This window comes from Haliaeetus leucocephalus, unplaced genomic scaffold (assembly GCF_000737465.1).
Source record: "Haliaeetus leucocephalus isolate CR32 unplaced genomic scaffold, Haliaeetus_leucocephalus-4.0 Scaffold395, whole genome shotgun sequence".
Taxonomy (NCBI): domain Eukaryota; kingdom Metazoa; phylum Chordata; class Aves; order Accipitriformes; family Accipitridae; genus Haliaeetus; species Haliaeetus leucocephalus.
The window spans coordinates 8,290,293-8,305,344 of record NW_010972831.1 but is presented as its reverse complement, the minus strand read 5'-3'; the positions used below and the strand labels follow the sequence as shown (position 1 = coordinate 8,305,344).

The following is a 15,052-nucleotide window of genomic DNA, read 5'->3' as shown; positions in this document are numbered from 1 at the left end:
CCCCATCCCACGCGTGTCCGGTGGGTCTCTTCGGGAGGTTTCTCCGCATCCCTCCCCGAGCCGGGAGGAGGAAACAAAAGCGGCCGGTGGAGGCGGAGAGGTGCGGGGACGGCCGGGTCGGGGCTGCCCGCCCTCGGAACCGGAGGCTTTGGGGAAGGGGATGGGGGGGGGAGGAGGCAGCGGTTTATTTTTATGACTTTTCTCTCCTTATCTCTAGTTCTCACCATCCACATCCCACCTCCCCCCCCTCCCCATCCCCTCGCTCTTTGTCTCTCGCAGAGGCTTCGGGTTCGTTACGTTCGCGGATCCGGCGAGTGTAGACAAAGTCCTGGCTCAGCCCCACCACGAGCTGGACTCCAAGACGGTAGGTCGTGCGTGGGGGGGTCTGGGGGGGCTGCCCGGCCGCCCTTCCTCTCGGTGACAGGCGACGTTACAGGGACCGTGCCCTCGCCCCCCGCGCTCGGCCGCAGCTGCCACTTCGGCTGGTTTTTTTTTTTTTTTTTTTTTTTTTGCGGGGGGGGGGCAAGCTGTCATTGAACCGGGACTTTGCGTGGTTGGGTTTTTTCCTTTTTTCTGTGCTGCTTTTTTTGTTTGTTGGTTTTTTTTTTTTTTTCTCCTAGAGTCTGCCTCTTAACTTACAAAAACCGGTAACTTTTTTTTTTTTTAAATCCGATTTTACCCATACCGACCGATGGCTCCTCCCCCCCAGCCTTACATTTTATCGAGCGGTGACATTGAAGAAATTGTAGAGTAAAATGCAACTTTTTTTGGTGTTCTGCTGCAGAATGCTTTCGGCAGGGAACTTTCTACTTCTTTTGATTGATTGTTTATTTATTGGTGCGCGCGTTTCAAGGTGGGAGTGACTTACTGTCAAATCGTAAAAGCTGCTTCTAGTGTCATTTCCCAAAGTCATTTTTTGGAGAGATCCCCTTCACCTGTGATGTCAGGGCCCTTACAAAACGTACGCATTAATTTATGGAAAGCTATGCGAGAGCTCGAGAGTAGATGTGGTAGAGAAGCACAAATCCTAATTATTTGTTGTTTCTCCAGAGCTTTTTGCTATACTCAGTCTCCAGTGGATAACATAAGGAAAATGCTCTGGAGATTCAGCCGATCTATTTTTTTTTTTTTTTAATAAACATTACATTTGGTTTTTTGTTTTTAATAAAAAAAATCCACATGTAGGTTTGCCCCTTGACCTGATACAGCATTTTCAGTATTGGGTCAAACAAAAGGTATCAAGCGTGTGTAGCTTTAGGCTCTGTTTTTTCTCCCTGCGATCAAGGCCATGCAAAAGGATGAAGTTTTGTGCCTCTTACTTAGTTGCAATTTTAAGCCTCAGCAAACCTGGAAGGGGAGCGGGGAAGGACACTGGTAGAGGTCATTATTGCTTTGGTACTGATCGGTCTGAAGGGGGTTGCGTTTTGGGAAGGGAAGGATCGTGTTGGTTTAACTGTCTGGCAGAGAGCTTCTGCTGGACGTACCGAATGTGTTCATTGCTGTAAGTGTCTTTTATAGTATGTATTCTGGATCTTAAAGGTTTTATTGTAACATGAGCATGGTGTTAGGAGGAATCCTGTCTCAGTGCTGGAACATCTTGTGTGTGCCTGTGTGTGTGAGATTATAGTTAAATGAAGAATAGAAGAAGCAGTGAGCAAACATGAGTGTGGGTTGTTTTTTTTTTTTTTCTTTTTTTTTAAAATGTAATTTGTATGAAAACAAAAAGCCCAAAGCTCTCGTGGAAGCAGGTGGAATCTAGTGTTTTAATTCGACCTACAAATTCTGCTGGGCTTGTCTGAACACGTAGTCCATGCTTTCACATGCCTTAATAATTTGATTTTAGGTTTAATCAGATATGGTAAGATAACTGATTCAACTGTGCTCCTGAGATTAAACTCGCCAGACTTTTCATGTACAGCTATATTCTCTATATGTTTTTCAAGATAAATTTAGATAGGAAGAACAAAGGCAAACAGTATCTTGAACGAGGGTTTAAAAAAAAAAATAAATCATGGGAGGACACCCTGTCATATTTCTGACTATAATTAGGTCCTCCCCCAGCTTTTTTCCTGTATCACAGTCTAGTCCCTGCAATGTATTAATTTGCTCTTCTCTGGGGGAGGGGTGAAAAGCTTGACCAGGACAAATTTGCCTCAGTTTTGATTGTGTGATAATGATTGAATCAATCTAAATAAGAAATTGACCTTAGAACCAGTAACACAGCTTAAAAGTAAAACATAAAACTAGCCAGGTTCCCTTCCAGCCGTTTATTTGTAGACGTATTGTAGTAACTGTTCTTTAGTATAACATAGCATTTGACTCTGTTTCAACGTTCAGCACAGGAGGCAGATCGGTTGGGTATTGGCATGGAAACGTCGCTCTTGTTTACAGTTACGTTAAAAGCTTTGTTTAGGTAATGGCCATTCATATCAGAAATAGTATTATAGTCATTTCCTAGAGGACTTGTAGATACAGTAAGTAGAATTGTACCTAACTAACTAATTTTTTTTTGGTAGAAGTTTGGTTTTTTTTTTTGGTTGTTGTTTAAATAGTTGACAGGGATATGCAAAAGGTATGGATTTGCCATGTTGATTGCTAGTGTTCATCTTCAAACGCTGATGGTGTTTATCCAAAAGGTTTTGTGAAGGAAGACTCAGTTATTTAAGAAGGGCTGTAGCTGTGGTACAAAGAACTCCATGCTCTTTGAACTGACCTTCAAAAATGAATGTGTTGCTTTAGAGTTTAATGGCTCTTCCAACTTTTTACCAGTGGGACTCTGCAGTGATGTCCTTCTGGTGGGACTGGTGTTCTTTGTTGAGAAAACTTTCACTTTTGAAGCAAATGTAGAAAAGGGCATATTTGCCTCCACCTTTGGGTATCGCAGTGGAAAATCCGTACCTGTTGTATTTCCCCGGTAGACAAATGCCTAGTCAGTGCTGAATATATTTGTAGATAATGTTAATCTCTATGAAAAGGTTAGCTTTCTAGATAAATAATTTTACTTTTTATGCTTTTTGAACAATAAAGTGGCATGTAATCGCTCATTTCTCAGGTATGTCCTAAAAAAGATACTACATTTGTATCTGCTGTAGACAAATCAGTTTATCAGTGGCACATCAGATGTTTGTGATATTTCCAATTTTGACAAATTAATTGAGTAAAACTGCTTTTTAGGAGAGGCCCGTGGTTATTTCTCAGTGACAGGAATATCTATCACCACAGGAACAACAACACTAAATGGAAACATCTCCTTTCCCTAATCAGGGTTAGCTTGAGGGGGAAAAAACCCAACAAAAACCAAACCCAAACTATTAAAGAAGGCCTCTATTTCTAAATATGACTTAACACAATCAGGATTATTTTCATCAGTTTGTTACATAGTCAAAGATGACACTGAAAGCAGTCGCAAGTTGCACAGTTAAGGTAGGATTTAGTCCTTTCAAACATCCTTTTCCAGACTCTTCATTTAGAATGTGTCTGCGTGCAGATGCTGCTAAAAAAACAGAGGTGAAATCAGCAGCATGTAGACGTTTTACTGCAATCATTTTTAAAGATGACAATTTAATCTGGGTAGTTGTTTAAAAGGTATGATTTTTATTTACATCCAGCCATGCATCTGTGGTTGCATCTTTTTTTTGTTTTTAAGTGATTTCTGAATGGTAGAGAAGAGTCGCTTTTTAAATACGACCCATGTGGAAGTTGTTTTTAAAATTGCAGAATTAGCATTTTGGAATTGCAGAGTGGACACGCTTTCTAATTTATGCAGCGCAATGGGAGTCAATGCTGCATCTTAAAACAAGGGAGCATGGGGTAAAACAAAGATTATTTTTTTTTTTTTTTTTTCTCTCTTCCTTTTTGCCTCTGTGGTGGCATGCTTCACTCAAGAATGCTTTAGGTAACTCCTTCATGGAAAATCTTTTTTAAGAAGTTGGTTTCTTCTGGTTTAAAATGCTTGTATGTTTCGTTTGTGTCTTACTCTCCTCTCTTCCCACCCCTTCGCATAAATGCTCCTTCATAATCTTTCATTGCTCACATATATTCTTTGAGGGTGAGCAAACCAGATCAATTTGACATATTGTCATGAAGGATAATCTTGTAGTCCTTCTAATGTTTTAGTTTTAATAATTGAAACGTGAATAATTTGACTTTGTTTTGCATTTCTTTTTTGTGTGGTGTTGCTAGTCAGTTGACAAAACAAAGCAGAAAAATAAAAGCAAAAGTAACCCCAAACCCAACTGAAGGAATGTGCAGGTGTCAAAAACAACAGGTTAAGATCTTGATCAGGAATGCTGGCCATCTTTCTGTGCAACCTCCCGAGTATGCAGATAACGTTTAACACGCCGTTTTGGTTGTAGAGGCAGCAGCCAGAGACTAATACGGAGCTCCCTGAGCACCAGCGGAGATTGTTGCCCAGAAGATGATGTAGGAGGTGTACAGAAGAGATGTTTTCTTCCTCTCTTCCCGTCTCCCTCCCCCTGCCAACCCCCCCACCTCTGCCCCGCCTCGACGAACCCAGACTGTGATCCATCAGTTCCAGAGTAGTTCTAGATGACCCGGTGTGCTGAATTATAAGCCTGAGAAATGAGGGATTAATAATTCAGTGATTTAAGAACAAAATAATATAAATTGACAACAAAAGCTATCTTGTTGATTTCCCCTTTCTTTTTCCTCAGATTGACCCTAAAGTTGCATTTCCCCGACGAGCACAGCCTAAGGTAAGTAGGAGGATCGATAATAGGATTTTAGGCACACAGAGAATCATTGTTGCCAGGCAGTTCAGGTTTCAAACAGGGAATTGGCAATGAAAGCTTTTAAAGCTGGAGTGCATGGCGTCTTAAGGGTATCAGCGTATGGCTGTGAAACTACAGGAGAGCTGCTTTGTGTGATATTACGTGTCTCCAGTTTAACCGTCTCCTTGCAGACTCCCGGTCAGTTGTGGCTGGCTGAAAAGCAGAGACTTCTCTAGTTCTAGCGAGAGACTGTTGCTGCGTTACTTGCGTTTGTTATGCTATTTTACGCAATATGTTTTGCATGGTGTTTATGAAGAGCATTTGGATTAAGTGCAGACTTCAGGCTTGTTTTGAGCTGAGCTTTCAGTTCTGTGGTTGTGATGGATGGGAATATATCTCTGCCTTCATTGTTTGCAAATTTTCTTTTGTATAACTTCAGAGATGTGTTTGGAGACTAATAAGCATTGGATAGCAAGTTTCTGATGAAGCTCTGAACTCTTCAGGCCACGGGGTATTCTTTTGCAAGAACAGTGGAACAATGAGCTTTAAGTCTCTTAGCTGATCAGGCTGGCTGGAGAAGTGGCCGCCTTCTTCTTCCAGGGCGCACTTGCTATCGTGCGGCCAGTTTCCACGTTGGGACACAGACGGTGTAGGGACGTGCAGAGAAGCTTCTGTCTGCATGCTTACTCTGAAATATCGCTGGGTGCCATTTCTTCTGGAGGAGTTGCTTACGGAATAGAGGTGGTTGTTGCTCTTTAGGCTGTGCCTAATGGAAACAACAGAACAGTTTCAAATCCAAATGTGTAGTCAGTTGTATTTGAATTTTGAAAGCCAGAGGCTGAAAGGAAACTTCTGTAATTGACTTTTTCTTTTTTTTTAATTTGTTTTTGAGAGCCTGTTGGAAGGACTTAATTTAGCTGGTGTATACCACTTGTATACACTCTAATCATCTTGGGTTACTTCAGTATTCTGTTAAAAAATGGAAAGACAAGGCTGCAAAGTTGTGGATGCAAGTCAATACGGAGAAGTGGATTAAAGTTGGTGGCAGGAGACTACCTGAACAAGTTCAACCTAACAATCTTATTGCATATAGCTCCTCATGAAAGCAAGCAGTTTAATAGCATGTGGAACCATAAAGTTAAATATTGTACAAAACACGCATCTTGGAAAAACGATGTGTAATTTAAAAACCCTAGGCATATAACAGGAGACCTGCTAGTGATTTTTTTAAAACTAAAAAGAGAACAAAACCCAACAGCACATTTGTGGAATTTTAAACCAAACTAATGTAGTCAAATGTTTAGAGGTTCTTCACTTCATAGGGCATATCTAATAACTAATTAGTAAATAAAGGTGTGCCTGGCTTGCTTCTGTGCTAAGCAAAGAGTTTATAGTTTGTAGGGTTTGTGGATTCTGGATTATGTTGTTGGACTAATGCTGTCTTGAAGATAAAATTTAAAGTTATCAGAATTTTGAAGGGTTTCATAATTTTATACTTCATCTAGTATGAAGATGATGCGCTGTGACTGATGTTCCTTTCCCCCTCCCCAACACCTTTTAAAGGCTTATTTACATTTTAAACTGTCTTCAATTACCAGTTATCTGTTTCTACAGTGTTATTTGTAAAAGTTTATAATGCTTACAACGGAGCTGTTAAGCTGTCTCATGTGATTTCTTCTGTAACAATTAAAAAAAACAGGGCATGTCTTATGCTGAGGATATTAGTGAGTTAAATTTTCGTGTTAAAGAATGTAAAATCAGGTCATTTTTACAAAGGGGATTTTCTTTTTCTCCATGTAGGTTTTGGGTTGGGTTTTTTGTTTGTGGGTTTGTTTGGTGGTGGTTTTTTTTTTTTTTTTTCTTTTTTGGTAACAGACATCTTTCAAGTGTGGGGCAAATCCTGGAGAGTACGCTGGATTCCACTCTTAGCAGGAACTTGCTCTCTCTGGAGAGGTCAGCAGTGTCTGTTTCTGCTTTTTACACACTTGTCCTTCCTAAAGTGTTGGGATTTCTACAGGGTACTTGAAAAAAATCTTAAGATTGAAAGGAGCCTCATTAGGAAATTGGAGAAAATCAGATGCAATAAAGAACAGATTTTTACATCAATTATGATGTAGTATTCTGGACAGCATTTCATAATCTGGACTTTTTGTTTTCTGTTTTTTAATTAGATACTGAATGAAGGTTTTGGACTTTAGTTGTTCATTTATCCCAGTTGAATAGCGAATGCTCAGCATTAAAATGTGACTGTACTTTAGTCTAATTAACTAGCTAATACTTGGGTCTGTGGAGATTAATGGCATTTAATGAAATGTCTCTGTCTCTCTCTAGGTGCAAGGGGAGATTTTTTTTATTCTTTTTTTTTTTTCCCTTCTCCCTGAGTAGTCTTCCTTCCTGGTATGTTTAGCAAAATGGGGCTTGGGCTTTTTTCTGTGATCTTCCTGGCAGTGACTGGGTGCTGAGGTGGAAGCTGAGGTGGAAGCAAGGCTGCTGGTTCATTCCCCCTTCTCGTGCAGGCAGACCTTGTGGCAGCACTTTCCTCCATCCATCCCCTTCCTTTGGGAGCCCTTTTGACCTGCCTCAGCACGATTAACTCTTCAGTGGGCAGTGGCTGTGCTGATTCTTGGGCTGCGTTCGCCTCCTTTGCCAGATCACGTGCTCGCTGTGGTCTGCAGGGTCATGCTCACTTATTTGTGCATGCACAATAATTTGTGCTTGTTCCTTCCCCCATTCTGATTCGCTTTAATTGGCTAGTCTTCCCCTTTCAAACCATAGCCCAGTAAAATGCTTTCTTTTGAGCTTTTTAAACTGCATCTCCATGATTTGACACCTCTCTGGTGATGCAAATTGGTTACTGAGCAAGAAGTGGCAGGTTGTAACAGCAGAGCATTCTTCCCTGATTTTCTTAGAATGACCCTCGAAGAAAATCCTCAGTGATTGCCTCCAGTGGATTACGCCATGATGTGTAATCCTGCTCTCCTGAAGTCCAGGAGGACTTGAAGCCATTGTTTTAGGAAACTTGCTGCAGGGGTTTAACTTGTTGAGGTTCTAGTGTATGGCTAACAGCGAGATGAAAAGAATATATGTATGCTTTCTCGCGGCTGCTATTCCTTGATAAAAATATCTTTCTTCCAAGTGCTGCAAGGCGCTCTGTAACAGGTGATCATTTATAACTCTGCTGACTTAAAAATGCTTAAAAAGCAGCAGTGATGAGGGGGGGTAGTACTTTTATACCCCCTTTTGAATACTGAAGACTACAATAATATAACTTTTTAATATACATAGCCTGTCAGTTCTGACATTACCCGCTATATTAGGTTGGAGAGACCTTATCAAATTTAGCATGTTCTTTACATGTTTTCAAATGTAAGCAATTTCCTCCTCCCCGCCCCGGGATTTGTTTTAAAAAAAAACCAAAACAACAAACCAAAACCATAACAAATCTGAAGAGCAAAAGGACAGCAGCCTCAGTCCATGAAGAAGCTCCTTGGCAATGAACATATCTTTGTGTGACTTAGTGGTATAGAAATTTGGATGCTTTCTCATGCAAAGCCGTGTATGAAACAGAGGCAGATAAAACTTCAGTCAAAGTTTATAGTTAGTGAGGCTACCCACTCAGTTGTATTTTGTGCTCAGGTTCCTCCAAGATGGGACCAAGGTGCCTGTTCGTCCCGGCACTTAGCACAGGGGCATAGTGTGTATGGTTGGGAATTGCTCCAGCAAGTCAACAAGCTCGAGCTACTTGTAGTAGCATTCAGTGGCATTCATTAGCATTGTGTATATGACCTGCTGACTGTAGTCTGTATGCTTCCTCTTCAGTGGCTATTAAATAAAAAGGGGAAGCCAACTACTGCTTCTAGCTACTGGAGATGCTCCTGTAGCTCGCTGGCAGGGGCTGTGCACTGGGTGCTGGATGTCCAGCACCCTGTCTACTGATGACCCAGAGCAGAGGTGGTTGTTGTCAGGATTGCATGTCTTAAATCTGGGATCTAGTCTATGTGGGTTGGGTACAGTATTCTGGTGACCATTTGGTCACAAAATAGCAAAAGGGCTTTATTTGGTGAGGGAAGCCTTTTATCTGATAATCAGATGGTGATGCTGAATACCAGTGTTTTTATTAGATGTATTTTATTCTAACCGAGGACAGTGCAGAACTGGTAACTGGTTCTGGCATCTCTGTGCTCCAGTCAGTGTATCTGCAAACTGTGGATACCTTGTCTGTGGACTAGCTGGTTTCCTGTCTGGCCGGGTGCATGGACTGTAAGAGGTGCGGTTGTGCACATCTGTTCCTCCTTCTTGTGCAGAAAACAGAGTGTCAACAACTCTCCTTTCATTTGAGTCACTGCTGGTTAAACCCATGTGAAGCTGGCTATTCCATAACAGCAAATGGAGGGCATGCCCTTTTGGAATAACACCCAGGCTAACCTGGGATATTTTTTTTAAAGCTAACCAGTGGATTTGGATGTCTGATTCCAATTAAGCTAACTGTGGGTGGGGTGTCTGTGTCCCTTGGCTGCCTGATAAGCATGAGCCAGAGTAACAGGGAGAGATTTTATTCCAAAGCAAATGATGGACCTTGAAAATCAAGAGTTCTGTTGTTTGTTTCCTCCCTTGCTTCTGCCTGTAAACTCCTCCAGGTTAGTCCCACTATTTCCCATCGTATTTTAAGTATTGGGTAGACTTTGAAGTCTTTTTCAAAAGAATGTGAACTGAACACACTAGCAGAACTCAGGATTCTTCCTTTCCTGCCACCCTTCCTTCCCCATGAGGCTGTAAAGAGCAGCAAGGTCAGACCTTTTCCCTATGACTTTTTTTTTTTTTCTTTTTAAACTCCCCTTTATTTGCAGGTCTGGATGGAGTAAGAGAGGAAGTATTTCCTGTTCTTGGCATTGGGCATAGATGCGTACCTTAATAATATCACTGTATCTTCTGCATACAGAGTAATATGAAGTCCTTACCAGATGGTATGAGATATTTCTTTTTATGGTCAATGGCCAGTGTTTGGGCATCTTATTCAACCAACCTTGATGTAGATCCCTTGTCCAGGGTAAGCTGCTCCTAGAATTTGTCTCCCTCTGGCATTGAATGGTCAAATGGAAAAGTTGATGAGCCCGACTCTTGGCTGATCAACCCAGGTCTTCTCAGGTAGTAGAGGATCAGGGTTTTGAAAGCCATTATTCTTGGGCTCGGATTCCTGCTCTCTGCGATCTGTTTGAGGCAGAGCATGATTTCTGTTCTTGGATTCTGGCAGCCAGAGGAAAAAGGGGCTGTGGAAGGTGTTCTGTGGAGTGCAGTGAGTTTTTTGTCAGAAGCAAGAGCTGAGCTGGATTTTTGTAATTTTGTTGGTTTTGGAGATGTAAACATTTATTTCTTCTCTCCAACCACTCAGGTAGCTTGCTCATGTTGTCCTTAATCCCCAAAGACTGTCTTGTACTTGTGTAAAATGTATGTATTTCCATTGTCATTGCCTAAGGATGTCTTTCATGTTAAGAATAGTCCTAATGTACTTTCGTTCCCTTTGACTTACTGCTAACTAAAAATTAAAATTGAATATCATCTAACTTGGGATTTTTTTTGTTTTTGTTTTTTTTAAAGGGGTTTCTACATTCCCTGTGCTTTTCTGTATTGTCAGTTTATTTTTAATGGTGTCTTAACAGATAACTTTTCTGCACCGAGACCTTGTTGCTTGGATATGCCAGAAAAGGGTCCGAAATGAGGGAGGTCAGGGAAATGGAAGGAGAGCAGCATGCTAACACCCTTGTGTGTTCCTCTCTGCTTCCAGATTGAGTACATCTCGTCTGCAAAGTGCTGAGCCTTTATCAGCCTGGGGGTAGGTCTACTAATGACTGATCTAAAACCATCAAATTCATTTATTTGTCACTGCCAGTGACAGGCCAGTTATTGCTAATGGATTCTTTTTTTAGCCTGTTGACTCTGGTGATAGTCTCATAAATGTTGTGAAATGCAAAGCATTAAGGGAACTTGTAACTTATTTTTAGAGGAGAACTATCGAAACAGCGTAACGTGGTGTGTGTAGATCAAGGTATATGTTATGTTGAGAAGGAAAAAGAACAACTCCTGTATATCATTAAGCCATACAGAGGTGTCTTTGCTGTTCCTAATAGTTATTTGACTTTTCAATTGTATTTTAGCGTTCTCTTTAAACACATTTTGGGTCATGCTATAAAGGGAGGAGAAGCTGTAAATAGAGCCAGTCATCTTAGGAAAAAATGGCTTGTTGCAGAAAATGGTTCATCTGCAGGGCCTGAATCTTCTCTGTCCCTATTGTGCGAAAGCACTTAAGCATATACTTAAGTTGGCGTAAGCATGTGGGTAAGTGCTTTGCTGAATCAGGATGGACTAAAAGCACCTTATTAAATGCTTTGTTGAACTGTGAAGTCTGTAGCAGAAAAAGATTAAAAGATTACTTTGTGTATTTGACAGTACTTTGTATATGGTCAGTCCCCTCACTTCTCTTTCAGAGATAGCTAGTTTCATCTCTCTCTCATTCCCCCCCCCTCCACCAGAGGATCTCACTCACAAGAAAATATTCATCTGCTGTTTCCTCAAAAAAGTGATTGCAAGGTCAGTGTAGCATCTGACTTAAAAAAAAAAAAAAAAAAAAAAATCATTGTCTAAGCTTAATTTAGTCTCTAGCCCTACAATCACACGTTCTATTTGCCTTAGTCACTGGAATAATTCTGTAAACTATGTGAGTAGTGTTCAACATGGCTTAGGTTTCTAAGATATTATTGCTGTAGAAATTGTGGTTTGCTGAGTAATTTGAAAGTTAATGTGAATCTCTGTAGTCAGATCAGCATGCGGTATTAATAAGTTACTTCTAAACTTTCGCGTTGTGCTGTTCTCCTGTTGAAAATATTTCCTTTATTTTTTGAGTACAGAGAAAATCTGAAGAATGTTAGGAAGTTTTTCTCCCCTGCTCAGTCATTCCTCATGCTGGGACATCTGCAGCTGGGTATATTGTTGTGACCGAGTAGGCTTAAATTAAGTATTAAGATTGTACTTTGGGAACTTGGTATTATAAAGAAGGACCCTACCCTGCTAAGGCTTACGCAGTTCTACACGAGGAATAGTTTGAGAGACCTCAGCAAGCACAGTTAAATGCGGACAAGGCTTAATATGTTGGTGAAGTGTAGTGGCAAGAAGGGTGAAGGAAAAGAAGTATTGACAGCAGCAGAAAGCGTCGTTCCCTCTGCCCTTCCCTCCCCCCAGCAAAGACTTGCATTAATTTCCCATTGACTCTGATGTACAATAGGGAAGAGGTTTCAAGCTGACTGAAGGGGCAAAGGTCCAAGAAAACTACCGTAGCAAGAACTGATGCAGAGTGACAGTAATGAGGTGGCCTGGCAGGTGGGAGGGGAAAATGGTGGGGTGGGGGAAAGAAACTAATATCTAGTGAATTAAGTAGTTCCCAGGGTTTGAAGTTAAGTCCTCTTGGTTTTATTTTCCTCTGTATGTGCCACACAACTGTGAGATATGGCTGGAGCAAGGCCTCCTTGGCTGAGAATGTAGGCAGGGTCCTGGTGCAGCTCCAGTCCTTGTGGCTTGGGGGTGGGTCGCTGAGAGTGCTGCTGTTGCCCGGAGGATACGAAATTCTTCTGTAGCGTCCCCAAACCTGCGCTGTGCTGTTTTAATTTGCGTTTTAGTATTCCTGACTCTGAGCTCATCTTTATGTTGTTCTGTGGGTCAGTTTTGCATCAAAGAGAAGGTGAGGAGCACAAGGTGAAGAAGTGTTTTGAAAATATGATTTATTTAAAATAGGGACTGTGAGGTGCTGGCAAGACTTTCAGCTTCTTGAATGCTGGTGGAGACAGAATGCCTGCTAGATAGAGTCAGTTGAGGTTTTTATAACAACTGCTGAATAAACATTGTTCAGGAATCTTCCCGAAGGGTAATTTGGCGTGGTGTGTAAAGAGGTTGCAAGGAGGTGAGCATTTGTCCCAAGTATCTGTAAATCCCACTGGACGGAGAGGTATCGCTCAGGTCGGAGGCTTGGTTTGTGGCAAAAGCTTGTCAGCTGGAAACCCTCAGCACTGGCCGAAGGTTTGCTGTGGGTTGCACTGCTGGAAAAAGGTGTTGCTGAAGGGGACACTGCTAGTGATTTTTCTGCAGTGCTTGCTGAAAGAGTGAAACTTCTGTATAGTTTTCCATTTGGCCACATTATAAATCATTTATGTTCAGAGATGCCTCGGTGCTATTCCTTGCTCTGAGCCTGAGCTGTGCACAGAGCCTGATACATACACTGAGCATTTATCCTTTTGCCGAAGGTTTGCAGAGTGTTGTAAGTGAGTATAAAGATGTTCATTTGCTGGTGAAATTCGTGTACTTCTGGTGGTGTATTTGGCAGACCTACAAAGCCTATAGCAGCGCTGTGTGCTCAGTGAGTTGTGGAAGGGAACAGAAAACACTGAAGAGAAATCTGAAGTTAATGCTGAGATGTGATATATGATAGGAATTTTCTGAGGATGCGGGGGTATTGCCCCACCTTTTGGTCCGGGGCTGCTACCAACGGTGGTGTGGGATGGTGTCAGGCCGTTGCTCTCCGCCATGTCCTGAGGATCCCTGGGAGAGCTCTCGCGCGAGTCCCGATCGAGCCCCGCTGAGCCAACGACGGCGAAAGACGTCGGCTTCTTGCGGCTGGGGCTCCTTCTCCTCAAAATTCTCTAGTATAACGTGTTTGGGGTTTTTTTAATTGATGTATTTGTACTAGACAGCTCACCTACCTCCCCAGTTGCTTTCTGTAAGTCAATTCTATAACTCCAGCCCTGGATGGGTGGCCTGCTGAATACGCAGCATACCTAACATTTGTACTCTACCCTGTTCAAATATTACTCGGTGAAAAAGCCCCTTGTAAAACCCACTGTGATAGTGTCCCAGGACCGCTGTTAGCTGGGTTTGGCTGCTGAGGAAGCACAGAGCTGCTGTCGGTAAGAGTTTGGTCTTTCTTGGCGTAGCGTGTGGGGACCCAAGTAAGGCCCTGATGGGTCTGGTACTGACGCTGCTGTTGAGCCTGGAGAGGCAAGAGTTGGAGGAAAAAAGAACAACAGGGGATTATCCCAGGCACCTCTGTGTGGCAGAGAACACAGCTATTTCCTGACGCCCAGGTTCAGTACCACACGGTAAACGGCCGCCTCTGTCTGAAAGAGATGTTGGCAGCGTCCCTGGACGTTGGGAAGGAAGCATGTGAAGCGAATCAGTATTGCACGCTGCCGGCTCTTTGTGTGACTTGTCTTGGAGGGGTTAAACCGAGGGTTTTTTTTTGTTTTTAACGACTTTTGATTGGAAAATTTATAGGGGAGGCCCTGACTGGAGTGCCGGTGCTTCGGTGCGCGGCGGAGGTTGTAACTGCTGAGTCCCGAGGTTCCCGCCGTACGCTGGCGTTTCCGAACAGCAGCGGTGAGGCGAGGCAAGGCTTCGGGGAGGGGGAAGTGAGATAAGGACGCTAGGCCGCAGCATGTGAAAGGTAGTTTGTGGTATGAATTATGGCTAATGCCGGTCACACGGTGGTTACAAACTAGCGTGGGGCCTGGGGCACAGTGCTTGTGTGCCGGGAGGCAAGGGGGAGACCGGCCGTGGATTTAAATGGGCTCAGCGGCGCGTTGCATTGCAGGGTCGGTCCTGGTGCCCTCAGTAACGAGAGGAGAGGAGGAAGCATGCTAAGCTGCAGGTGTCCTGGAGTCCCTTCGCCTCCAGATAAGCGTTGGCTCCTCTTTTCCCTGCAGAGCTGGGCGCTCAGCCATGCCGGACGCTCCTCCGCCCCCGTGGTCCAGCTCCTGGAAGCTGGCTTTCTCCTTTGTGCTGCAGGACCATGCCCGTTTCTCTCTGTGTGGCCCTTCGTTCCTCCCTGTTGGAGCTTATAGGGATGGCTGCGGCGGTTCCTCCGTCTTATGCAGATGAGGAGTGTGTCCTGACGTGCTTCCACTGCGAAGCGAAGCGCTGGAGACGGGCTCCGCTGTAATTGTGTGCCTCTGTTCCCCCTCTGCCTGCTGAGCGGGGATTTCCTGCCCTAGCTGGCCTGGGATCCTGGGAGTGGGTGGATGGTGGTGAAAAGCACCTGGAGAGAGTCTCCTGCCACAGTACCTTTGTGCTTTAAATTCCTGACTTACCTAATCCCAGGGACTGTGATCAAAGCAGCAGGTTATGCATGCGATGTGCCTGGCAATTTATGTATGAGGAGGGACTTGTGATCATCTTGTGTGATTTTTATTTTTTTTCCCCCCGTCTTTTTCATCTGGTCACATCCTCTGTGTCATTAATCTTCCAGATCAAATAAAATGATAGTTGAAAGTCCTCCATAGTTA

The 15,052-nt window shown here is 43.0% G+C and overlaps 1 protein-coding gene across 1 annotated transcript in view; it reads left to right on the top strand.

The window, feature by feature from the left end:
- MSI2 (musashi RNA-binding protein 2) overlaps positions 1 to 15,052 on the top strand; it is a 254,694-nt gene that overhangs the window by 393 nt on the left and 239,249 nt on the right. Inside the window, exons 2-3 of the mRNA XM_010573965.1 lie at positions 280 to 364; positions 4,674 to 4,715. Of these exons, the coding sequence (XP_010572267.1) occupies positions 280 to 364; positions 4,674 to 4,715 (127 nt within the window). The remainder of the gene's footprint in view (positions 1 to 279; positions 365 to 4,673; positions 4,716 to 15,052) is intronic.